At 43.5% G+C, this 27,621-nt stretch overlaps 1 protein-coding gene across 6 annotated transcripts in view; it reads right to left on the bottom strand.

Moving 5' to 3' along the window:
* The window catches only part of ZRANB1 (zinc finger RANBP2-type containing 1), a 48,983-nt gene that overhangs the window by 6,296 nt on the left and 15,066 nt on the right, over positions 1-27,621 (bottom strand). For 4 of the 6 annotated variants that reach the window (XM_040562937.1, XM_040562936.1, XM_040562934.1 and 1 more), the window contains exons 3-10: positions 22,470-22,567; positions 20,855-21,705; positions 10,404-10,591; positions 8,644-8,797; positions 7,040-7,111; positions 6,267-6,465; positions 3,263-3,383; positions 2,269-2,398 (exon numbers count right to left, since the gene is read on the bottom strand). In XM_040562937.1, coding sequence (XP_040418871.1) covers positions 2,269-2,398; positions 3,263-3,383; positions 6,267-6,465; positions 7,040-7,111; positions 8,644-8,797; positions 10,404-10,591; positions 20,855-21,668 — 1,678 coding nt within the window. In that variant the 5' untranslated portion in view covers positions 21,669-21,705; positions 22,470-22,567. Of the gene's footprint in view, positions 1-2,268; positions 2,399-3,262; positions 3,384-6,266; positions 6,466-7,039; positions 7,112-8,643; positions 8,798-10,403; positions 10,592-20,854; positions 21,706-22,469; positions 22,568-23,189; positions 23,549-25,655; positions 25,719-27,621 lie in introns of those variants that run through there. The other 2 variants (XM_040562938.1, XM_040562939.1) reach the window with 2 other exon arrangements.

The following is a 27,621-nucleotide window of genomic DNA, read 5'->3' as shown; positions in this document are numbered from 1 at the left end:
TGAGAAGGGGGCACTCGCTAAGCGGAGCTCACAGGCACAGAAGCAGCCTTGTACCATCTCAGGAGACCTGTCCCAGCAGCTTGTGCTACTCTGCATGCAAGGGCCGTACGGCTACTTGGTTTCAGCTGTGCTGAGCATTTAATTAGCACACATTAGCCACAAAAACGTGGTTGGACAGGGAGAGAAGCAACTTCAGGTCACTTGACACACAGGACTCCTAAGTTCACCTGTTCGTGGTGTTGTGTCTGGACGGATGGATGCAGCTTGTGGCAGGCACAAGTCGTTAACGTTTGTCTGACTGAACTCCGGGAAACGGGTCTAGCACAAGGCTGTCCCGGGCACCTGGCTACCTTCTGGTTCACAGAGCAAGAGAACTATTTCAGCATGTTTAGGCTGCAGCACGCTTACTTGCCTCAATGCCCAATTACAAAATAAAAACATTTTGCAAACCGCTCAGCCTTTAAGTTAAAAAAGCAACGAAAACCTGAAGCGTGACATCTATGTGTGACTGTTCTTCCCCAGCCTACACTTCCATCATCTCAAACAATAACATGCAACTACGAGTACCAAATTTTACACTCTTTAAAGTATTTCACTTCCCCATTCCTCACAGAGGAGGCTTGGTCACTGCCCAAGACTTACAAGCCAAACAGCTTCTCCGATTTTCTGAAGACTTCTTCAGAGAGTCTTCAGTAAGCAGTTATATTTGACTGTAACACCATAGCCCAGAATTCTTCTAATTATGATGGGTTTGCCACCTCTCACGGTTAGCTTACTTCATTCTTAAATAAAAGGGGCTTCTAGGATCCGTTTCAGGAAGCTCTCTACTACGCTATAAACAAATACTGATGCATTGGTGCAAACAACTGCAGGGCAGTAGCCAAGCAGATACACTTGAGGCCAAGAGGACGAACCCTGGGCAAAACGGATGCCCTAACGCCCTGTACCACAGCCACGGTGCTGGACTGAACAGTGCTCTCCACATTTGTTTTGCTTACTGCTGAGCATGTACAGATGTTCCCTATCCTTTCTTGTGTTTTTATACCTGTAAACAGGGAAATATTGAAGTGTTAGCATCTAATACACAGGCAGGTCACCCAAATGCTTATTTGGCTTTTAAAATAAAATACGCTTCTTTAGAAATCTATATATACGAAAGCAAAACTGTGCTGGAGTCAGCCAAACAAAATAGCACCTTTGTATTTATCTTAAGGACGGCTAGACTGTCTGCCCCGACGAGGAAGACGAAGACCAGCAAGAATCCAACCGAGATGCCCCAAGTCGCAGCACCGGCTGAGGAACAGGTCAGCGTTCACATCGCGCCTGCTGGGCGGCGTGAGTGACTGAAACCTGTCCGATGGAATTTAAGGACTTCCTTTCAACTCTATCATGGAACTTGCTTTTGCAGAGAATAATTTGCCTTATCGGTTGCCCCGCATTCTGTAATCACGTGTAACTGAGCTACCTAATCTGATACCTTGCACAATAGGCTGGCTGTGGAGCGTGTGAACAGAACCTCTTCCTTGTCGGCCTCTGGGGCATACATGCAAGTAAGTGGCCACCTCTCTAATCAAGTACCAAAAAAAGTTCAGCTTTATCATTCTCCACCCTATTTTAATCTCTCTACCTTTCTTTGTATACCCCTGCCTCTTGCTTTGAGGGCAACTCCTTTTCACCGTTCTTTAGGGCTGCTTCACAATTCACCTCCTACAGTGCTGCAGAACAACAAGGCTGAAAAAAACACCCAAATAATTTCTCAAGAGTAATGATGCCAATACAAAGAATACAAACACCTTCTGCCTGCCTCCCCCCCGGGTTTATAAAGCACACTGGAGAGTATCCTTCAAAGAATGCTAAATACAATTTAAAGTGAACATTTACAGCTGCTGCTACCACCACCAAGCAACATTTCAGATTCCATCTGTTGAGCCTCCTGTGTCTTACAGCAGTACAGACCGCACAACTTCCGATAAGTTCGCACCACCCAGAACACTTTAAATAAATTATAGGCCAAGAGCATGCTGCGTGGAGGTCAAGTGACTTTTCGTTTACCCTGTGGTAAAAGGCAGCATGCCCACCACAGAATGAAAAACTGGCAGTTTTGTGGGGTTTGTTCTGTTCTTTTTTAATAGCAGAAGAAAGTTTACATCAAATGCAACTCCACCCCCTTCCATCTAGTAGCTTGTGTCATTCCCCTTTCAACTGCCTTTATGTTCACGATTTATAGCTAAACATTTCTTAATATTAAATCTGAAAAAACAGGCTTACCTTGAAAACGGGTATATCCTAATGTTTCTCCTCGGAAACTCTTAAAATATTTTACTCCATAAACTATAATTGGTCTTCTAAGAATATGTGCAAGTACAAAAATGTGTGTCTGCTCCAAACTTGCTCCAGGCTGAACCAAACATAAACAAAGAGAACATTTGAAAAAGAACTTACTCTTTCTACTTTGAAATTTGAAAAACATTCTCCAAATTGAGACAGATAACGCTTTTAAGAGTGATCTGGTTTGACAAAAATTGAAAGAGTAGAAGACTACCACATGTCAGTTACAGATAAGCAAAAACATTTCAGCTTGCAAAATAACTTAATCATCTGTAATAATTCTTTGTCCCATCTCCCCAATTCAATCTAACATATCTCATTCTGCAGTTAGTGGTGAAGCTCTGCAAAATATTTAGTCTAAAAATAATTCACTTGTTTGGGGAAAGGTTAGGGTAAATATCTTTTGATGATGGGAAAAGAGGACATCCAAAACAAATGACAGGAAAATAGCAGTGATAAAAAAACAGCTACACACACTTTAGAAGAGGAGCTAAACTATTCTTATAGTTGGAAGCTTATTGAGATGTAGTTCTCATTTTGGAGGGGTGGTGTAAATACCAAATTGCCAAAGCCTCACTAGTTTAAGCTTACAGATTTACAGGTATGTTCTAGGAGATACGTGTTGCAAGAGGTAGGATATCAAGGAGACCGTTACGTACTAGTTTACTCTGCAAACTTCATTTTGGCACCAATGTAATCCAACTTTTTCATACTGTACTGCATAACAGTAAGATCAAGAAAATTTTAAGTGAAATCTTCCCAACTTGGCTGGAAGAGCCTTCGCAGTAATAATTCAACATCATTGGCCTAAGAGGAATGCTTTTATTTGTAAAAGAAAATCCTTATTCCTGAAGAGCACTCAGTTCCTGAAATTTCTTTTCAGACAGATTAAAATATCCTTTATAAGCTTGCCATTGGAAAGAAGTTTTCTTACCTGGCTTGCAAGAGAGAGTATGAATGCCCAATCTTCCTGCCACTGTTCCTCGCGCAACGAGAAATGTAAACCAAAGCTTTGGGAATACCACGATTCCCATTCTTTCCAGCGTGTATAGAACCTAAAATATGGGGGGGGGGGGCAGAGAATGGTAAAGACAACAATATGTACTCATACAAACATACATACTGTACGTCTGATAGCAGTATTCAGCCCTTGTAACCCTTTATCCCAAATCTGTAACAAACAGGAAGAAAGATAGCATACATCAGGAAAATAGGTTTGTGGGTGGTTTTTTTTTTTTTGTTTAGTTTGGTTTTTAAGATTTTCATGAGACTCCATTTGCTAATCCTCATTTAAGAAATCACTTGGGATCATCACGCCTACAGCAAACATGCTGTAATAGATGCAAGTTCCTAAAAGGCTCCTGGCTAGTTTGATACGTCTTGTAATAGCTTTTTTGAAGTCTTATTTAGCTTTATTTATTTTTGAAGTGTTGACCTACGGCAAACAAAACCAAGACGTTCCATTTCACGTACGAGAATTACTCACTGTTCTCACACAAACAATACAGGTATTCTCTTCTTTAACCATCTCATGTGCCAATTCACTCCAAACTGCCAGCAGATCAACTTCAAAAAGACTATAGTTAAGAGGCAGAATCTGTTTTATGTCAGCTTTTGGAGCAAAGAGTGGAGTAATATTATATGGGGGAGAGATAAAGCAGCACGGATCAAAACAAGAGTAAATACCAGAAAACGCAACTGATCCCATCTATACTCTAAGTCATAACGTTTTAATTTGTTTTATTAAAAATTAGCACTTCATATGCTACTTCGGTCCCAGTGTTTTATCTTTCTTAATCAACTACAGAGAAAAATGACAAATGCATTAAAGAGCATACGCTGACTTTTTAAATTTTAAACTCCGTCCAACCACTGTACTCCCGAAAGACCAGAGCTTTGCATTAAGAACAAGGGTTTAGCGAAGACTGCGAAGCCGACTTTTAAACAGCGGCCTTCAACGCAAAAACAAAGAAACCATTCTGAAGTTCAGCTTATTAAAAAACAGTCATTGAAACAAACTAATTAAAATCTGAAAAAAAATGATGGGGAGAACCTTTCCTATGCTTTCTCAGTAAGGATGTCATCATCCTAAAATCTTGGTGTATCTATCAGCCTTCGCCAACCAAGCTGGTTTCCCCAGCTACTGCTGAAATCTTTAGACATTAAGACCTACTAATAAGATATTTTGGTAGGTTTATGTGCATCCTCACAATAACAGACATATGGGGCATCTTCTGGACTTGCTGCCCCTGGCCCCCAGCAGCACGTCTGTGCTGGGCGGGTGCCGCAGCCCTGGCACAGGCTGCCCAGAGAGGGGCTGGGGGCTGCTCCTGGAGAGCTTCAAACCCACCGGGACCTGGGGCTGGGCACCCTGCTGGGGGGGGGGTTAAGAACCCAGAAAGGAGTTCTGGCTCAAGTCTGATATGTTATCACCACTAAAATGCCAGCTGATTCTTCAAGAATTTCCATCTAGAAGCCGATGAGTTCCTATCAAGGACGCAGCTCTGTAGATGTCTGTACTAGAACCTGTGCTGATTTCCCTAATGACAAACTAGTAAATAACATTATGCAGGCTGAAGGTGAGCACCTGCATTCAAACAGCTGTAAAGGTGCGTACGAACCAGATAAAACACACCCCTGTGCTTTCAATACGAATAAATACTAAATTCAGAATAAAATGCAACTTCTGCCTAGAATATGAACTGAAAAGCTTAACCAGACTTACTACGCTGTAAATGACGAGCGTTATGTTTGACAACAGTAAGCCAACAACAGCTCGCGTTAACATTTTGAAAGATTGGTTTAAACCTCAGTAGTCTGCTGCATGCTTTTGCATACCATGCTTGTTTTTGTTACCATACAGAACAAAATCTGATCTTCTAAGGCCAGAACAGAAATTTATGACAGAACTGCCTCTGCCAGGCACATTCCTGTGTGGTCAAGATGCACATTCCACTATAAACAACTGTAAAGCAGCGACAGAGCCATTGGGAGACACGATCTCAGGAAAAGAGCAAAGCACCTCTTCACTGCATCCAGCTCCGGATGCTAATTCTGAGTGTTTGGAGAAACAGCGGTTAGCTGGGGGCAGCAATCACAGAAGCTACTTAAACGTATCCCTACAGTCAACCTTCTTTGACTTCCTAAGGAAGAGAGAAAGCCTGTCCCCTAGCATGCTGGCTGATAGAGTTTGTCCTTGATGGCAAGAACGTAAGGAATCTGACCTCCTCTGTCTTACTTTAGTTTTCACCAATATCCTGCCTTAGTCCCGTTGCTCACTTGGTGTTGGTGTAGACCAGCTGGGTTTCAACTACAAAAGTTCTCCTTCCAGAGGCAAACCACAGTATGGGACTAAAGAAGGTCGCCAGTGTAAAGCACCACAAGTTAATTCGGAAAGATAAATTAATTCTACAGCTAAATGACAGCACTAGTTAAATGTCAACACTCTGTGCTTTACTGCCATTATTTGAGCAGACAGAACAGGAACAAAAAGAGCAGCACTGAATAAAGCTGTAACTGAGCAGATGGAAGGAAAATACTGAAAACTTCATATAGGAATTAAAGGCTATCTTCTAACAATCTTCCGCAAACTGTCCACCAACAGCAGCGAGACACAGCGTGTATATGATTTGCACTGAAGGATACAGAAATTCCAGTTCTAACTGCTGCGAGTGCACTCCTGACAAGCACAGAGCATGAAATATTTACTTTGTTTTATATGCTACTTGCTGAAGATCACAAACCATCACTGACGTCAGGATGCCCAAGTTCCCAGCGGTGTGTTTAAAGTAAGCTAGAACTAGATTACAACATGAATCACACTGACTCAACACCTTTGATCCACAGAGCCCAGAACAAGTTTGCTTTTTTCTGTTGGTATACTACAATCAGCTACTGTGCTACGTGGAAAGCTGTCTCGAGTTGGCATAAAAACTTACCAATGTGAGCAGTCATGTAAACTGTCGTGAAGAGCTTTCCGCAGCACTGAATCTTTGTCGTAAATGCCCCAAGTAGCTTGTAGTACTGAATCAAGCAGGCAGTCCCCTGCAGTCCGATTCCAAAGTGCATATAACCTGCTGTCCAAGCGGGTGCCCAGTTCCAGCGACCAGTTAATGATGGGAGATTCCTCTTCTAGCTCTGCAATATGACAGTGTCTTAAAATCTCCTTTGCATTTGAAGTCTCTGAATCCAAACAGCACACTAATAGCGTAATCTCACCAAATTTACCCATTTACATGATTAAAACTAATTTTCCCTCATACTACAAATACAGATTAACTACAGCAGCTAAAGGAACTTCCCTGGGCTATGTGCTCTCAGGAAAAGGAAAAAAACATATGCTAGCCTTAAAGAAACATCACATCAATTGCTTCAGGATTACTACCAAAGAAGAAAACCGTTCAGTTTTCTTTAAAGAGCTTGTGACTTGAAGCTGTAAAGCTAAAAAAACAAGCTAACAACAGAAGGACACACAAAGAAATCCAAAGACACATTAGAAATAATTTCTAAAGACTCCATTCTCACTCTGCCTCTTATATAGAATGTAAACGTTAAAATAATTTCAGGGTAGAGATTAACTTGAAAGCATCAAATCTATATTGAAAACAACTTCAGGCAATAATGCCACATTTACACATGTACATTTTATTGAAGAGGAGTATTCTCTACTGACAAGCAGAGAGAAATTCTAGCCATTCTCAAGAACGTTTACCTTTCTGAACATCTCTATCAAGTACTTCATCAAATAACTTTTCTTGGACTGTGGGCGGTAAGTCTTCAATATCTGGAAAAATTGAAAAAGATACAAAAAAATCACTTAATGTTACCATAAAAGAGAAATGTTGCCAGTTGATGCTCAGGAGAATTTATGTAACAGCTTTTGCCCTACCTTCTGTAACCTCTTTTTGTAAAAACTTATCTTTCAGATCTGTCATTTGTGATCGTAGGCTTCACAGAGCACACTATTTTAAAATAGAGATCTCAGACTGACCAGCACACCTTTTACACAGAAAGGATCGTCACAGCACATGAAAAGTAAGAACAGATTTCTCTGAAGGCAAAAGCGAAGTAGAGAACCACACTGACAGGAAAAAAGCATTTTCACCCCTACTGTATTTAGGACCACTTCAATTCAGAGTAGCAGTTTTCCACCTTTCTGGAAGCCTTCCCCTCTGGTCTCGCCCAGCGGACAGGTACTGTTTGCCAAGGGACTTGGTCTTGTACAGAAGACCAACCTTCAGTCATTCCATGTAAGCATCAACAAAACAGTTTAGATAACCCCAACGGTCTGCAGGCCACAGCTTGCAGGTTAGAAGACAGTGAGAAAACTACAGAGCTGTGGCATGGCAAGCGCCAGTACTAACAACTGGTCCAAAAACTTTACGAACAGAACCTGCAGTTACACATCCACGTTAGAGAAAGGTGAAGTTGCATAATGGGAGAAACTTTTGTGATTCCTGTATCTGGTCAGACAATCAGCACTATTGCACCTGCTAGAACTCCAATACTTGTTTTTGCAGGGTAAAAATATATATTATATACCTGTGCACACACGCGGATACACATAAGGGACCGTATATTGTATGGAAAAGTTAAGGGTATAAAAATAAGGCAGGCTTGCGACCATTTAGCCACAGGAGGTTCCAGACAGAATTCTTACACTGCTACTGCTTTACAAAAAGGACAGATGAATCTACTGATCGGTGGAATTTACATCTATGTATTTCTTACCTCTGGTAGTACTTCTATTAAAGGGAAACAGCTAATGAAAATTAAATATAGATATATATCTATATAATATATTCTAATAGTTTTTAGTGGTGGTGGTTGGTTTGTTAATGAGCAAGCAGTTGAAAAACGTTCTCTTGATCTCCGAGTACATCAAAGTATTCATGAAGTGTTACTGCTCTAATCAGTACATAACTAAAGAATAGCTCTGGGCATTATAGGAAAGGACTGAAAACTAACATAGCTACGGGAAAAATCCTATGAGAGCCCAGAAACATCTGAGCTCCCATCTTTACACAGCCTTTCCCTACATGACTCAACTTTTCTATTTCCTCATGTTTGAGGAGAATAACAACTTCACAAGAATAAAGTACAGGTAGAAGAGTGCACAACTGAGTGTTAGTAAGGGATTTCAACTACTAGATCTAACCTCGACTATTAAAAACCAAAAATAAAACCTACACACACCACCACCCGCAAAGAGTCAAAATACACATCTGAAACTAGCAACTCTCAACCAGATCACAAAAACAAATCAACCAACCAGAAAAACCCAACCACTTAGGAGCAGAAGAATTTCGTAGCTACCTGCAGGTAACGTAAACGTTACAAGGTCAGTCAGAAAATAGCAAGCGAAGTCTCCCTTCCGCTGATGAAGAGATGCAGCAATTTCGCGACGAATTTGTTCTGTGACCTCTGGACACACCATGGCAGGAATGCACTTCGCTGCATGCTGTGACACCTGGAACATAACAGTTACTGCACTCAGCATTGTTTCTAGTTCGGTATGAAGACTTGGAGTCATCTCCATCAGGGAGAAGTATTTTTTTTTTTAGTAAGTGCTGCAATGAAGGTATAAGCATTAGTACTCTGAAGGATGAAATGCACAGTTACTCTCAATGAATTAATGTCTCATTTAGAACGCAGCTGGTAACATAAAACTGGCTAAAAAATCTCTTTAAGTCAAATAAATGAATTAACAGATGACCACTTCCAGTAGAAATAGGAAAGCAAAAAAAGCAACAGATGATAAATATACCTCAAAATTTATACGTGAGCCCCAGCTACATTTAACATTACAATACAATACCATAGCACAACAGACAATTTCCTTCTGAGAAGCTTCCCAAAAGTTATTAAGGTAAGACACTTATTTATCTGGATTCTACTTAGAGGCAAAAGGAAGTCATACAATGACACAGGGCAAGTGACATTGGGATTGACACTGGATATTTAAACAAATCTTTAGAAGGTATTTTCTCTACTCTAGTTAATACCCTAGCAAAGGAGGGTATCACTACGGCTCAAGTAGCGCTAGACATTTTCAAAGACTTAAGTATTTCCAACAACTGATACTCTTACAGAATTTTCTGTTCATTTTTGTTTTGCAGCAAATCAACTTTATCCACACGGAAAACTATGTGAGCTGCACAAAAAGTACTGGTGTTAGTCACAAGTAAGTATGTACCCGTCAAGACTTTAGGTCCATTTGTCTTGCTTCATCTGCTCTGTTTAATTACTCAACCCTACGCATTCCATCATCCTCGTGCACTTCTTCTGAGGCAGGCTGCTTTCCTCATGAACACACGCTTCAAAGTTGCATTACGCATCAAAACAGGGAGGGCAGCAGGCAGGCAGAATAAAGGAGGGGCAACAGTAGAGTAAAATTTTGTCTTTGATCAGGTGAGAAACTAAATCTAAGAACAAAGAAAACCAAGAAACGTAGCAATAGCTATAGGCCTCCCAAGAGGGAGGGACTAACCATAGGCAAAGATCACCAGAAGTAAGGTGCTCCAGAGAAAAAAACACAAGGAAATGGAACATGCCAGAGCAAAAAGTCAGAGGAACCAGCTAGTCTATGCAACAGGGAAGAGTGGAAAAATGGAATAATTTTGCAGGGCAAGGTATTTGCTCCCAGGAATCCCAGAGAAGAAAGGAAAGAGCAATTCATTGTCAGGTAGACTTATTCATTAACAGAACTCAAAAAAGTTAAGCTGCCATTGATCTCAGTGTTCTGCCTTCGGGGCATTTCCTCTCCCCCACCCAAAGCACAGGAAGCCACACAATAGCTAGCTTCCACACCGGTGAGGTCAGAACACGTGCCAAGACCGCACGTTTTAATAGGCGAGCTGAATGTCCTCAAGACCACCAGATCCATACAGTTTTTAAGTAAATTTGCTTCTTTGGGAGAAAGATCGAGAGAAAAAAGGCACAAGGCAGCAGTTCATATCCTCTAACAACGTCAGTGTCTATCTGCTGGCACATCAAGTTACATGTCACTGGCTGCAAACAAAGGCACCGTTACATAAAGTTCCTATTCACTCCACGCAGCAGCCCAAGTAACTCACCTCCGTAAGCAAGATCGCTAGCATATCTTGTCTCTGGAAGCGTATCGCTAGATGTACAAGCGTGTACCCGACGTCAAAAGCAGAAGGACGATTTAGCAGGCGTACTTCATCTGCGGTAAGCTGGCGGGCAATGTCTCCTCCTGATGACTTGTAAGCTTCAACAGCAGCTAAATCACCTTCTACAACTCCTGAAGGGGGAGTAAACAATTGGAAATCAATTCGTTGTAGATAGCAAACGGGCTGCTCTGGACCAAGCCCTTATTTAACAGAGTTTACCTCTACATAGTCTAATGCAGACCGAACACATGAAAATCAACTGAATATCAAGAAACTTGCAAATGATCTTTTTTTCCAAAGGGAAACAAGAAAAAAAAGTATCTATACTTAAACTTACCTTGCCTTCTAGGCTCTTTCTACTACCCAAAATAGTTGGAAGATATGGCAGATCAAAAGCCAGCTATCAAGAGGTGCTAAGGACCCTTGTGCCAAGAAATACCTAGCAGAACATCCTCGCTATCGTTTCATTTGATCAACAGCATTGAAGGAAAGTCATTCATAGTACAGAGGTTACTGTATTGTATCTTCCCTTGTTAACTTACCTTAAAAACAAACCAACAGATCTAAGAAATCAAACACTTAATGTGGTTTTTGAAATAAGACTCTCTCTTCCAAGTATATTTTAGAATATTGTTGGAAGAGGATACTGAACACGTTTCAGCTCACGCTCTCTGCTACTAACTGAACTTACAGTTATTGTTCAGTTACTCTGAGAGTAACGATATAAAGAATAATTCAAAGAATTAAAGAGAAACCACACCCACAAACACACATTGCATCAACTTTGTGTTGCTGTAGTTTCTAAAGCAAGATATGGGAAGAGCCCTGGTATCTTCTACAGTCCCCAGGAATCTAAGTTGTGTGCCACATTCATATCAAGACCATTCATGCTGAACGCATTCCTTAGCTGCGATTACCAGAATCCATCATCTACAAGGTGTGGTGGAATCGTCTTTACCAGTATCGACTCCAATCTAAGACTTTTTTTTGAAGGTATAGTTGAAGGGATTTTGAAGTTAAGATGTTATTTTAGATAGCACTACGTTGTTCTCTTGTGAAGCATGAGTTGAAGAAGCAGAACCTTAAAGCCATCTTTAACGGAGAAAAAAACAGAACACTAACTCACCGTTATGAAGAACCTCAATTTGCAGCAGCTCACAAGCAGAAGAGTAAGAACACAGACCCCAACACCAAGAAAACCCTCTCCCCCATCTTCTGCAGCTATACCTCTGTGCCAGTTTGTTAGTCAGCAGTTGAGCCGGTATTTACCTACAGCCCATGATACTGGAAGAAGCAACAAGTCTTTCCCTCACTCAACTTTACAAAGACTCAAAAAATCCATCAAAAGGGAAGGGGGAAGTTTCAATCGGGGCACTCACTCCTGCTCAGGATTTAAAAAAAGAAATCAAACATCAGACAGAAAAGGAAAAGAGAAAGAAGCGCATATTACCGGGGAAGAAGAACACTAACCACTGGGTTGCTGGTTAGTCTAGGACTTGGGAAATGGTTCTTCAGTTGACCAGAAAGTTCACCATTTAAACAATTTATAAATTAATACAAAGAGCTTGCAAAGCTTTCACAAAAAATGCAGAATGAAAATGGATTATCAGTTGCAAGACATTTCTCTTCAAAGTTATCGGCTCTACTTATTAAGCCTCCACAGCTGAAAGTTAGATTACTCATTTCAAGCATAGTCAAAAGCAACAAATGCCACCGCAGGTTTCGGTCATACAACACGCACCACTTTCTCAAGCACTCAGAAGTCCTATTTCATTTCAATGAAAAGCCCTGTCACTGGTCAATGCACTGGTCAGAGTTTCAAGACTCTAAAAAAACATTAATTAGAGGACCACAACATGGGATATACGACCAACACAACCGTGCTCCCGTTACATTTCCACTTCTGGGTGGAACTAAGGCATACTAAGGGAAAAGGTACGGTTGTGTCAGTGCGTGCTGCATTCATCCCAAGGATGCCAACTGTAGCATTTCACTTCCATAACACCGCGTACTTGGGAAACTGCTAAGGTGGTACCAAGGCTGCTTGTGAAGCATCACTGTAGCTCTGCATGTATACATAGATCTCGAAGTCGTCCAGTTTCTCATGACTCATTTTCTTAAGGTTAATTACACCACAGCTTCGGCTCAAGATCACCTGTTAGCAAACACTCAAGAAACCACAGGGAAAGAAGAATCCTGACGGAAGAGCAGATTCTCTGCTACCTTACGACACCCTTTGTATTGTTACATTAACTTAGGGACAACATCTTGCTAAAGATTAGCAGTCACTTCGTACCCTTACATTTTGAAGGCATCAAAATTAAAAGAATCAAACATCCCGTGTGATCCCTAATGATTTTTTGGTGACAGATGATCAGACCCCAAAATTCCCAACAGTTCCAGTGAACCAGGCCGCCAAGTACACGCTGCATCGTAGCACACGCTACTACAGCCCCCAGACAGTGCCCAGGTATTTGTCGTTACTCTTTTTAAGCCCCCACAGAGAGCTGCTACAGCAGCTTCCTACCATCAAACCTCAGCAACAACTGATGCCGGGAGGCAGTCGTGTGAGGTTTTGCAATGCCTTCAAGCACTTACTGCAAGCTGCAACAAGGACCTAAATCAGTGACATGTGCTGTACGCGGTACTGCCAGTTCTTGCAGTTTATTCCCAAGTCTTGCAATACTTGGCATTCCAAGAAGTTCCTTCCATGTCCTAGAATTAATTACTGAGGTTGTTATACAAGTTTTCATTTGAAGAGCACATTTCTAAAACTCACTGGTGGGATTTAAGCTAATGAGAATACATACATGAAAAATGGGCAATCCCTATATGCTTTCAAGACTTCATTATAAAAACTGAGATTGTAAGTGTGCTTTAGGTATGGGGTTGGCAACACTGTGAGACTTAAACAACAGTGGAGGTGCCCTAAATGATGCATCAAGCAAGCGCTTACAGCTGTGGAGAAGAGGGGATGTGCAAGCACCAGATCTGGTCATCCTCTATTCTTTAACCCAGGCAGCCAAATGACTAAAGAAAAAAAGTGGCAGCAGCTCCCTTCCACCACAAATCCAGGCGAGCTTGCTTCTGGATGCACCACGAGGTGTGCCCTAGCTCTGCTGTAACAGAGTCCCAACAGATGAGCAAGGCACACAAAATCAAACCATACCGGGCTTGTTTTGCACATTTTTTCCCCCCCTACAGAGCTCATTATGGGTCTGTCTCCTTATAAGAAGTTTGCTCTTGCAAACCTGCTGCATGCTGTAATGCCTGGTGCTAGTCTGCACCAGAATACCCCGAGGGAAGCACCCCGAGCATCACTACAGCACAGCCTCTTCTGTGGTCACCACAAACCCCTTCGGCCCTTCCTACCCAAATATCTACCCTGTTTGAGCTGCTTCAGAAGAGCAGGGTAAGCTGCTGACAGTCCATCAGGTGCCAGCCAGCACAATCCAAGGCTAAAGCCAACGCTGAGCGGAGACACAGCAGTTTCTGAAACAAACTGTCAGAAATCTGCACCAGGAAATGCAGGTCCTGCCACAAAATGAGGGGGGTAAGCTTGCCTACACGCAAAATTCAAGACAGTCTGTAATTCTTCAATTCTGCATCACCGCTCTGAAATGAGCTCTTCGTGTTTTTGTTGACACGGGGAGGCACATTCCTAGGGCTTTGATTTCTATCGGATGGATGGATGATAGCCTCCAATTCATTGCTTTATTTAAACACAGCTAAACAAAACACGATTTACAAGCAATGCTACAGAAGTACTTACTGGTGCTATAATTCACTACGTTTCATAAGACACAAGTGCCTGATTAGCTAAACAAGCAGCCTTTGAATCGTGTTCCGATACAGCCCGTGCCAGTTGGATCGCTCCCCGCTGACACCCACCGCATTCCTCGCGCTGTGGAAATGTCAAGGGAAGAGTGGCATTTGCCTCGAGATTGTTCACATAGCATCCCGCGTGCTCGGGCAGCCAGAGCTCTGGCTGGGGCACAGCTCTGATTGTTTACACGAGCTCCACGTCTGCAAACGGCTCCTTACAACACCGGGTACACTCCTGAGCCACAGCAAGGATAGTTTTTCTTTAAAGCGCATTCCAGAAGCGGCAGCTTGACACCGCAAGCCACAGGCGCTGCTCTGTGACCAGCAGGTCCCCTCTCCCCTCCCTCATCACCAAAAAAAGTCTGTGCATTAAGCAAAGCAAACGCACATGACTACAGCCTGTCACCCTCAGCGACGGGACAGCATCAAGGGCTGCACGCAAGTCAAGAGAAGTCACAAGGGTTCAGCTGTGTTCCCATGCACCACTCAGCCATTTCCTCTTCCTACAGTCTTCGTTCACAGCACTGGGAGCCAATGTTTTTTCTTCTGCTAGTAAAGCCCAAGCTCTTACAGACAGCTCAGACCTGGAATACACGACCTCAGTGCACATAAGGCAATAGCCTTTTTGAATAACCTTCCTTATCTCCAAGTTTAAAAATATTAAGTTACCCACTAACGACTGTTTGCACAAGGCTGCTCCTGCACTGTTCCTGCTACAACCGTTACAACCATCTTCATCAGATAGCAGCTGTTATCTTTGCTCACATTTAATAACCCCGTAATTAGGCTAGTTGCAAGAACTAGAACTACTTCAGCTACGATACTATTAAATTTATTCTTTAGAACATGTAAATATTTACAAGGTTTAGTGCAGCTAAGCAAACTTGGAAATATACAACAGCTTACAAGCTACCTACAAAGCTAAATCCTATTTGCCTTAACTGCACAGTCTCAACGATTTCTAAACCTCCAGGTGTAAAGTTCCCGAAGAAAACACCGTACGGCAGCCTTTATTTACTTCCCTCTCTCTGGAGCAGGCAGGCTGGCACAGCCTGCAAATGCGCTACTCCGGTTCTTTCAAAGAGACTGCGATGCAGCTCTGCCATTTTTGCACAGGGCAGCTGGGAGGCTGAGGGGGACAGAACCGGGCAGAACTGGAGCGTGGGGTCAGGACAAGGGGCCACCAGCTCTTCCGACAGCTCCCAGGTTTAAATACACAGGGAGAGACTAAAGGCAAGCAAGGACAGAGAATATTAACCCTCACTTTGACCACACTTGCTGTTGATTTCCTTACAGGTTCCTCAACAATACCTCCTCTGACCTGCTGCGGACACAGGAGAGCTACCACAGAGCAGCAAGATGCCGTGGGTCAGACAGCAACCGACTGCAGCAGGCTCCTGACCCCCAAAAGCTGTAAAAAAAAAAAAAAAAAACCCTTCATCCAGAGGCAGACATGCAGGCTTGCATGCACGACAGCACAGGCATTCTCAATCTTTGAAGAGGTTGAACAGGATTAAGCTGAAATGAAACAAACCAAGCTGAAGACAGTGAAAATCCCCAACACACCTGCTTACATAAATAGAACTTTTTTGCTAAGTTAGTGGAAAAGTGTGAACAAGCCTTTGGGTTCGGATAAAGCAGCTAAAGAACAACCCAAAAATGAGAGATTTCTTCGAATTGAGGAGGTGACAATGCTACGGTAAACAACGTGAGCTGGACTGGAGAAGGAAGTGCTTCATCTCTGGGAGGTCTCCTGACACCCTCCTTAGTCCCGGCACACAATCATCGGCAGATCACCCTCTAGGCAACGACAGCGTGAAGCAGAACCCCCTCTGCATGTTGCATTCTCAGTTTCTCAAGCTCTGCAACTTGCAGCAACTTAAGAATAAGCAGCTTCCAAGAAGACCTGTACCTCAAACTGGAGGCCATCCAGCGCATAGCGTTCTTCTTTCCATGCAAACAGCCCTTACACCCAGAGTCCACACAGCACGCTCCCAACACGTTATTAGGAGGCAGAGCAGAACACACATGGAGAACTGCTGGAGGAGCTCCCTGTGCCCTCTCCTATCTGTCAGATGTTTCCAACCCCCAGCTGCACTGACGGCTGATCACTTGCTTCCACAGTTGCACCCTATACAGAGGCAGGATAGAGAAATATGAATGATTTTTAAAAGTTAATTATTGCTGTTTCCAAGGCAAATAACTATCCTTGGTCATTACTCAGTTATTTTTAGCATAAAACATCACCGAGACTTTAAAAGGAGTCAAGAGTCCTAAATAAAAATCTACTTCAGGAGTCCAGGTTTTCTACCAAGGAGTAAGGAACGCAAAGTCTTCCATGGTCTGGAAGATACACAGCAGCAGGAACACGTATACAATACACACGAGCACAAATGCAGCTGTGACAGAACACAGGTGTGTGATACAGAACAAGACACACCAGGATGTTCCTCATCCAGGCAAGAGCTCCACGTTACATCACTGCTACCTGGCACGGACGAGGAGTTGGCCGAATCACGCTTCCCAGCGTCCCGAGGTACCGGGGGAAGGAAGGAGGACAGGTCGTACAGCTCACACAGGGCCTTCTCCCTCGGTCATTCACCAGGCCCTGTTTGCTGTATTTAGCCACGGCCAGCACGGCAGGTGATCACCTGTCGGTGACTGATTCACGCCTCCCTTCCCCCAGACACGTCAGGAGAGCCTGAAGTGACACTAGGAAGGCGCGACGCACGGCCTCTCCCCACCTCCTGTGCTCGTTTCCACCCATACACTTCCCACTCCCTCACTACAGCTCTGACAGCCCACAGCAGGGTTTGGGTGACGAGGAAACTGCTCTGGGCTTGTTAACCAGCAACCAAAGAACCACCCCCCACTAAAACAGCCCTCAGTCAAACCTAGCAAGCTTTGCTTTCATCAGCAGGACTGCTTTCCAGGCGTACTGCACGAAAACGGAAGGGGGACAGCAAGAAGCAGCTCGGAGTACCACCTGGGTGGCCGTGCCAGCTGGAACCTGGGACATCGGGCCCTCCGGGGTGCTCCGACTGCCGGTGAGGAGCCCCATGCCCCGCAGAAGGAAGGCGGCCTCCCTCCCCTCCAGCTGCACCAGGCTGCTGCCCAGTGAACACCCCCTACATCTAGGCAGGGCTGCTCTCCTTCCCCACGAGGCTGGCGGATGCTTGGGTAAGACACCTGGCACTGCTTCAGAAAATATGAGAAAGCGACAGAGGGGAAAAAAATAAGAAAGTAGTTGACAAAGGAAAAACTAAGCAGGCATACGTCGGAATATCAGGAATGAGCAAGCAGTCCTTTTAAGGACGCACCGCAAAACAAGATTCATTACGGATTGCTCCAAATATTTGGAGTTTGTTTAGGAAACATACTCCTAGTTGTTTCTCTCAGACAGAGAGGAGGAATGCATGCCTGGTTGATTTTGGAGACGCCATCTGCAGCAAAAAGTCTGGCCCACGATGGAAGCTACCTTACTGACCTGAGCTTGAAAAGAAAAAGCACACTCCTGCAGCAGTTAATATGTAGGAGCAGAAGAGAAAGGAAAAGGAGAAGAAATACAGCTTACCCTTAACCTGCGAGCTACAGTTCAAGCTCAGGAGTTAAACACACACCCCGAGGACCCCCAGAAGCACCTTGCAGCAACCACACTCTGCCAGTGCCACTGTGAGGCCAGCCCTGAAGCACCACACCCCAAACTCTACAGGTACTGGGGTTGTGACCATCCTCCTCCGTTTGTACTACCTCACCCCAGAGCCACCTTTAAGCAGGCACTTAACCCAGCTCTACCTGGCCCCACGGCACCACTGCTCTGCTTACACACTGGAGGGTAATTTTAAATATATATTACCTTTTTTTTTTTTAAATTCTTCTCTCCAAGAATCGAGTCACCTTGGTCTTTGCATTAGCCTCATATTAGGCCAACACAAATGAAAGAGTGGTGTCACGTCACTCAACAGCCCCACTTGCTAGGTGCTTTGATTTCGGTAACTAAAACACACTGAATCCTAGCTCTAAAACCTCATCCTTTTGAAAAGGGATCATTTGAAGGATTTAACAACTGCTGTACAAAAACAAGTCAGGAACAAAACCAACACATTCAGCTACATTGACTTGCAGAGTATGAAAGAGGTGACGCTGCTAAGCCTGGTTAGGAAGGAACATCCTGCATCAAGGAAACTGCTCGTGCTGAAACACAGGAGGAGCGCTCCTCCCGGTCTGTACGGCCTACAGGTGAACGAAGTAGAGGCCTTGATGGTAGTAGCCTTGTCTTGCCAAGGACCGCTCCTACTCTTGCTGCTCTGATCAGTTCAAAACTGTTGGATGGACCAGGTGTAGCTTCCCCTGAAGTCACAAATAAAGATTAATCTCTGCCACATTAGAAAGACTTGGAGTAAGTAGACCCTGCACAAGAGATGGGTGCCATCTGAAGGCACTGAACCCTAACAAGCCACTGCTCGTCACCTGAGCTACGCTGAGAGACTTCGTACCAGCTCTGCCACTACCCACTTCCACAGGCTTACCTGACATTTAGTATTAACTTTTTTTTTATTATTTTGTAGCTGTGTTTGTCTAAAAACTGACAAGCATTCAGCTCAGCTAAAGATTCACACGAGCTCTCCAGCTGGCTAGCAAACAATAACTTATTAAGCCACAATAACTCAGTTGATTTTGATGGTAAGAACATGTGCTTCAGGCCAAATTGTTCAATCAAGATTCAAGTTGCTTCAAGCACGTCACACTAAGACAACAAGACAACTAGCACAAACGAGGCTTGCTGCTCTTCGAATTACTGAACTGCTACACCCCTCCCACGCAGATGTGCTCTGCAAAGCATCCAGAGAGCTCGGCACACAAGACGCTGTGAAGCTTTAAGTGGTCTTCCTAAGGTAACTCCTGCTGCCAGCAACATTTGGAAAAACATGACGGCTGTGACATGCAAAGTGAAATTCTGAAATTAAGGATTCATTATTAACAGCTTCAGTTGCCTTTTTTTCTTATAGAACTTATCGAAGTATAGTAAGTTTAAGTTACAGGAAGGAATCCATGAGCTCTTAGCAGAACAGTAGTGAGATTCAGCACACACAACTCCCTTTGAACCACAGCTTTCTCATCAAGTTATCAGGACACCTCTGAGATACCTTCAAGCTACGTTCATTTGAGGAGAACCAACTCATTAGTGCCTTACAGAATTTGTACAGTTTTAAATTTCACATGGAAACTTATAAGCACGAGCAACTTTAAACACAAATAAGTTCACATTCTTAAATAGAAGATTACTACCATGTCCACACTGATTAAGTCTGAAAAGGCAGGATATTTTCAGTAACACCAGAATATCGAAAAAAAAAAGCACTGCTGAAAAAGCAGAGGAAAAAAGCCCTAACATGTAATACAACTGCTATTAGAATTCAAGAGAGATGCTTGGGAGCCACAGGAATGACCTCCAACAACTGATCTCAGCTATTTAGTAACTTAGTGTCATACAGAATTTCAGTTGCTTCATTTCAGAAGAAAAAGGCTCTGTGTGTCTGCTAGCATGTGAGCAGCTTAAGGTACCAGGAAATCTAGCTATTCTCCCGAATGAAATGTCTCTGAAGCTACTTATGCAACCAAAAAACCAAAATGCCATCAAATGACTTCATGAAACCCTGAGGAACAGCACGAGACATCCTAGCACTGCTACAGTTTAAGATGAAGTGTTTTACACTAAAAATAGTGGTGTATTTCAAGTGTTTAATCTGCGTGTATGCTAGGGCAAAAGGTAGCTGCTTCCGGGAAGTTACAGCACAAAAGTTAACTCACAAGGTCAATAACTGGCAAAAACCCTGCTCTCACATGTCTCTGATCTTTAACAGCCCTGGAAGAATTATCCACAATTTCCTTAGGAAGGCACTAAAACATAAAACAAAATTGCATTTGAATTTTTTGAAGCAGTTGCCTACAAAAATACTTTCAGAAAGCCTGTAAACATTTACACCACAGTATCTGTATTAACACAACATTATTACTGTCAAGGTCAGTATTACACATGCAGTTTCTTGGAGCTACATATTTTGGTGTTATTTTTAACATCTGACAGAGCATCTTGTACTGTTGTGAGCTCTACACTGTTTACAAATACTCCCAAGCTGCAGCTGCTGCTTCTACTAGCGTATCTCGCTATAGCAAAGAGAGGAGTAATTTCAAATATCCAGCAAAGGCTTTTTTTTCTTTTAAATACAATACTGTATGTACTACAGTGTTCTCTGTATTGGTTTTACAGCTTTCTCTACTTTTGGACTACACAGCAGAACAACAGGATTTTGTTACGAGGAGATTTATTCCAACAAGACGACAAAACCACCCACGCATAGCTGCGAAACATGTCTAACCCTATTCAGTTTATGAATGAACTCTGCACCCTCCATTAGCAGGTGTTAGTTCAGGTTTACTCAAAACTTAAAACACAAGGATTAAAAAAACTGTTTCAAAACCAAATGTCAAGTTTACTCTCAAATCCTCATTCTCCCCAAACACCCAACTGCTACGCTAACAGCATAAGGTAGCAACGAGCAACTTACCCACGCAAGCATTTAGAAACAGCCAGTCAGTCTTTTTCATTCTATTTTTTATTTGCTTTAGTTTTTTGAAGTCAACTTCAAGTTCTTCCTTGCTGCCAACAGCTCCAGCCAGTTCAATTCTTTGGAAGTCCATTTTCACATCGGATTCGCGTTTGGTTGTAGGCGGAGATCTTCTTTGGCTATTCCCACTACTACAGCTCCCCCTCCACCGAGCTCTGTCTTGCTCGTTTATGATTGAAGAAGCCTCGTCTGTGTCTGCCAGTTCTATTGCTTCGATGTTGTTAGGTCTGGGATGATCACACACAACGCATTTCCTGGCCTTCGCCCAGTTTTCGTATGTACAAACGGAACAAGTCCAGTGCTGAGCCCTTGTGTTCAGTTTATTTCTGTCATTATATTCCTCACACGGGTCAACAGAAAAAGGAACTGGTCTTGAACCAGACCCTGAAGACTGAGGGGACTCCGTGGGACTCCTGGTCCTACGTTGAGACAAGCACTGAGTACATCTTATCGCTCTTGGCCAGTTCAAGTACGTGCACATGTGGCACGACCATTTATTTGCACTTTCCATACTGTAAGATGATTTAACCCTTGGTCTTGCACTAGAATCTGGACATATCAAAGGACTACTCCCTCCTTCGGTGCTTGTAGGATCCCAGTCTCGACCAATATCACTTGAACCACTTTTAAATGGATCTTCCGTGATAATTGTTCCACTAGGTCTCTGAGCACGACACATGGTACATTTGATTGCAGATGGCCAATTTTCGTACGTACAATACTCACAAGCCCATTTAATTCCACGCTCTGTCATCGTGCACTTCTTGAAATGAACTGCGTCAGGCAGAAAGCTAAATAATCAGAATACATCATTAGTACGTGATTGCATACGGGCTCTGTTTCCAAAAAAAATCTCATAAATGAATTGTAACCCACTTGATGTGCGCTGCACCGAAAAGTATGAAAGTTAAGCTGGGCGAGTGGACAATCTTTATCTCCTTGATAGTATTAGGACACTGTGTGGGTGTGGGATGCTGTGAGAAGGACAAGACTTGAGCTAAATGACTAATGCTCGAGCCACTTAGATGCTGAATTCAGGATTTCCTACTGTGGGAAAGAAAACGCAGTCCTGCATTTCAGGAATTTCTTAAGTTTGGACAGAGGTTTCCAAAGACATTCAGAAAACAGACATTAAGCATGGGGAATAGTGAAACAGAGACCAGTACGGTTACAGAAACAGGTCACAAATATTAAATTCTTGAAGTAAAACTCAGTATGAATACAGCAGTACTGGAAAGAGGACACAAAGTCTAAAATCCGTACAGCCAGACATCACAGGGCTGGAAGGAAGAGCTGTATCAGGTAGGCAGTTATACCAGTAAGCAGTCCTTTTGGATTAGCAAGCTGTAGGAGTTGACGTAAAAGGCACACGCTTGACTTTTTTTTTTTTAGAAACACCTGCTTAACCAAGACTAGGCCTTGATTCGACACCACTCACAGCAGATGTGTTATGAGGTTAAAGTAACGCCCACGAGCAAGCTCAAGCTATGTGCGCTGACAAGCCAACGCAGCGCTCCCGTTCTACAATCCAGATTTCAATCCAATCCCAACTCACTTTTTCTCTACTGAAGAGGAGAGTCTGTCTTCATGCTGGCTCAGACCTTTTCCTCAGATTGCCAAATATGAAGGATGACACTAAGCAGGTAACTATTCCTGTAAACAAAATGAAAACAGACTCATTATGGGTTTCCTACTGGACCTGAGTAACCAGAAAGTTAATTATTAAATGCCACACCTATTCTGATCACAATTTACGTGTTTAAACTCAGCCATGGCCTGCTAATACTAACATACAGACTGGCTAAAATAAATCAATGTTTGAGAAGAACACGAGCAATCAGTTGATCCGCTAAAGAACTAAATGCAAACAACATCAAAGTCACCCCAAAACATCCCTGAACGCTCTCAGTGGAAAACAAAACTGAGGATGGGGAGGAAAAAAGCCTCAGTCACCATCAGTTGGTATAGAGGTCAAACGGGGGTAAAGACTAAGGCAGGCAGATAAAGGGTAAGGAGAAAAAAAGCAGATCAGATGGTCTCTCCCCTCTCTTACTACAGCATTGCTACCCGCCATACAGCCCTCCTTTATGTGCTATTTTGACGCACAGAACTATTCAAAAAACAAGTCTGTCATATCAATTGACTGACAGCTCTCACGTTCATCACACTGAAACTCTCTTGGTTAATAAAAACACCCAGAATCCAGTACCACAAAACCTTAAGTTATGCAACAGGATCAAATCCAAATCTGGACAGACTAAACCCCAGTTTATACCTTTTCTCCTATTAGGAGATGCTTTACCAGCGAGCCCACTTCACTGCAATGCCTTCGCCACCACCCTGACCCACGGAGGCACAGTTAGACGGCCACCCTGATTTGTCAGCCTCAGGCCGTCACAGAGAGGCACGTCTGTGCTCTTTTCCCCCCAACTATTATTCTCGCTGCCTCCCTTCCGTGGATCCCTGCAGGCAGCAGTTTTTTCCAGCAGCTCGACCCCAATGTATGCACCAGATCAGGTGGCTGCACGATCGAGGGGCTATCGCATGGCCAGGAGAGAAGAGAGGACAGGCCGAGCCTTTCCACAGCAATCCGTATTTATGGCACGGGAAGGCAGATGAGCAGTCAGGAACCCACAAAGCTTTTTCCAGAAAGCTTGGGTTCTACCATTACTTGTTTGAGCAGCCTGCAGAGCACTCCCCCCCCACCTATACGTCATGAAACTCTGTTAGGCTACGGAATGTGCTGTGAAGGCAGTTCAGCTGCCTACTGCTTCCCCTCCGTGACTTGCTCAGAAAAGTTCATGCCCACTCTAAGAGGAGAAAAGTAGAAAAAGGAGAAGAAAGATCATACTGGGGTCCCCATATCTGTACAGGGGTAAAAGTCACGCAACAAGAACGTGAAGTCAATGCTACTGAAGGCAATTTCTTTAAAGACTTTTCAGAAACTTGTAGGAAAAAAAGCGTGTTTCTCTATTCCAGAAAAGAAACTAAGGCTTTGCCAAAGCAGTTCCAAAACACGAGCATACTTAATGGCAGGTTTACCTTTTCCGTTTGGTCAAGGGTTTCCCCACCACCACCATTCGTGAAACACCCTTTTTAATGGCTTTAACGTTTCGTAAATAAGTTTATTCTCTGTATAAGCAACAAAGCTCAGAGACAATAATGTTTTATAGTTCTAAAGACAGTTGAAGGCAGTTTTCAGAAACGAGTATGAAGCAGCATGCTGTCGGTGCACCTGCCACCACCCCACGTGCAAACAGCTGTTTCACCTGGGCTGTGAAGACCGGAAAGCTGCTGCTCAAGTAGTTCAAAACCCAGCGCAAGTTTGGGAACACTTTCTACACGACCTGAAGCTGGTACGTTGAGTTGTTTTTTCTTTCCATCTCAAGTCAGACCGGCGTACAGTACGTGATGAAGCTGTGACTGGAACATCACCAGCCCTAGTTTGTACAGCCTTAAACCCAGCAGCTCCCCTTGCAAACAAATCCCAACCCGCATTTGGGACAGAGAAGACAAAACACCGTGCATCTTGCTGACATCAAGGCTAGAAAAAGAGACTGATACTCAAGTTGAGAAGGGGCTGGCCACAAAAGTGCTCTAAATAAATATGGAGATGTTGCTTATGAAGCTAAATAGCACAATACACTGGGTTACAGAAGCCAAAACTTCTGAGATATGAGCTCACAACCTCCAGACACAAGGCCTCCGGTTATTATGAAGTAGGAAGACAAAAACATTCAGTGGAGCAATGCAATTTCTCTGACAGCTCCGCCAATACCCACTACAGCAGTTAAAAGAAAAACGCAGCACTTCCACAGATCAGTTTTTTGGGTTTCCATCTGGGCATGACCCCCGGTGGCACACCCATGCCAAGACCACCAGAGCCATCGGATTTACTGCTGTTACTGACCGCCGGCAGGCACCGCGCGGTTCGAATGCTGGCACATTTTTTCCGAATTACTTCTTCACCACTTCGTCTTCAAGCAAGCTTGAAGTTTTGGATTCTGCACGGAGGAGAAGTTAAATCATGCAGCACCTCCTCTGGCAGAGAAGGAGCACAGCAGTGACCAAGAGGCACAGGTGCGTACCTCAATGTACGAACAGCACAAGCAGGCAAGAAATTAAAACCCGCAGAACTCCGAGCAAGTACCAATTGATCGGTACATAGAAAGCGTGCTAAATGCGCTCTGGACAGACTACCAGAATAACTCAGTACGTTAAAGAGGACAATATTAAATTATTATTAAATCAAATGACAAAAAAAATCACAGCAGTGACAGACTATCTTTTTATTAAATAAGGCCAGTCAGAAAAGGTCACTTTAAAAAAAAATCAGAAAATGTTGCTTTGTTTCAAGAATGCTCTTGTTTTTAGGTGTATGGGAAAACACAAACTGGCAGGCAGGAACTGGAAAAAAATGTCAAGGCTTAAAAAACAAATTAAGGCAGGACGGACCTATATTCTCCATGACATAAGTCAACTATTCACCGCATCCAGAAGTTAATTCTCTGGCTCAAAGAGGGACCAAGGCAGGACTCCATGCCACAGGATGACGGAGCCCCTGCCAACCAGCCCTGTGAGCCCTGCCTGCACCGCAGGCTCCTCGATGGGGCGCTCATCAGAGCCCGCTTCTGCCAGCGGATGCCCTGTGTAATTGTACCAACAGATCGTGCTCCCACCTGAGCTCGTTTTGCTCCTGAGTGAGGACTTCCAAAGACAGCTAGCTTCACTCTGTACTTACAGGTAAAAGGAGATAGCACCTCACGCCTCCAGCGAGGCATCCGAGGGCACAGACCTGCCCCAGCCCAACAGAGCTGCCGCTATGCTCCTAAAAGGAAACCTGCATTTATTTTGGTTTCAGAACTCGGTGAAGCAACTTGTTTGGAAAACCACACTCACACACACACCACTCCTCTAATCAAACGCAGAATCTATTAACTCAACAGCTTATGAGTGCAGATGTAACACCTTCCACACATCCAACCACAAAAAGGAGTGGGGAGAAGCAGGGCTGCAAGTCTAAGCAAGAGATCAAAGGGCACTTTCGCTGACAGTATTCTTCGTGTGCTCTGAAACGTGGCATTTAAATGCAGGTCTGCTGAGAAAGAGCCTCACTCTGACAGCTGTAGTTGTTGACTAACAGCTGGATAATGCTGCTGTGAAGTTTATACATAAGTACGTGCTAACACAGGATGGACAAACAGCCTTCAAAGAATTGCCTATGATTAACTCTGCATAGTCTGACACATTTACGGAAACGCTCCCCCTTTTACATCACTGCCTCAAGTTCTTTTTCAGTTACCTGTGAAAAAAATTGCCATAGTTCCTAGAAAGCTGAAGCTGATTTATACACAGATAAGATCTCCAGTTAAAGCTGTTGAGGGAAAACACGCTAAAGCCAAGTATCTGGGCCATCATCACACACGGTTATGCCAAAACGTGTTAGTCTGAACTCCGACAGCTGCGGCTGGCTTTGTCGTGCACAACCGCAGAGCACACCTAGGGGTAACGTGATGACTTTGAGCCAGCTGCTCACAAGAAGAAAGGACCCAATGGCTCTGACAGAGCTGCTTACAGAAGGACATTTACAAACACTGCCGCTCCGTTGTGCACTCCAGCAGGGGAATCTTCTCAAAGCCCACAGTAACCTGTACCAAGGGCCTCTTCAAACAAAAAAACTTGCCCTTTTTTTTTTTTTCCCAATGCAGCCAGTGGGAAGGTCTAGAGGATTAAACACAGCTGTACATAATAAGCTTCAATCAAGAAGGAAATTTGTTTCTTTTTCAAACTTGTATGCAAGAAATATTCGAGAAGCTTTTTAGTGATTTTACAAGACATTCCACCTAGCTTTCTATTTAAAGGTTGACTTTTGTTATCCGGGTCCAAGAAGCCTTGTGAAATACCACACTGTCCGTACACTTCAGAAAGAACACACTTAACCAATCTGAAATTTATTGTTATTTCAAAGTACCAACAATCATTGTTCACATGCAATTTGCCTTGGCTGATTTTTTTAAGGTGGAATTTTATTGACACTCTCTTCTCGTACCTCACTACTTACACTTCTGCCCTGTTTTTTCCCCCTACCACCTTCAACTGTTTGCTATTCTTGCATGACGGTTTTCCCAAGCATTCAGCTTGAAGCTCAACAGATCTTTATATTAAAAAGAAAAAACCTTTGAACCTAACTAAGCTTCTATAGGTTAAAGGAACAAACAATAGGTGCCATGTAGTCCCTGCAACTTCGGTATTTTTTTTTTTAAATGACCTTGTCAATGGGATAACCAAATGAGATCAGTATTGAACCTGGAAGCTCAGCAATCAAGGCAATGACCATATATTATACCGAAGAACAAAAGAATTACTGCAAAGTCACAAATGCAGAAGCATTTTCTGTATCAGGCTGGATACGCTCAGAACAAGGACTTCAACAAGTAAGCATAGCTTGTGCTGGTTGTTAGGGCAGCTCTTTAAAAAAGAAGGGACATTGTCCCAAACAGATCAGCTCAAAGGAAAAAAAAAGTATTGCACCATGTTGGGAAAAGAGCAGTGAAAGCTTTTCTGCCCTGAGGTGGGTTTTTCGGCAGACCAGCCAGGCACCTTGCCGAGAACGCGCGCTGGCCATCCAGAGAACAGGCAGCAGGGCCTGGGCTCTCCCCAGCACAAAGCCGACCACCCCGTACCGCCGAACGCAGACACGAAGCACG

Source organism: Cygnus olor, chromosome 7 (assembly GCF_009769625.2).
Source record: "Cygnus olor isolate bCygOlo1 chromosome 7, bCygOlo1.pri.v2, whole genome shotgun sequence".
In the NCBI taxonomy this organism is placed as follows: Eukaryota; Metazoa; Chordata; class Aves; order Anseriformes; family Anatidae; genus Cygnus; species Cygnus olor.
This window is presented reverse-complemented; position numbering and strand designations above follow the sequence as displayed.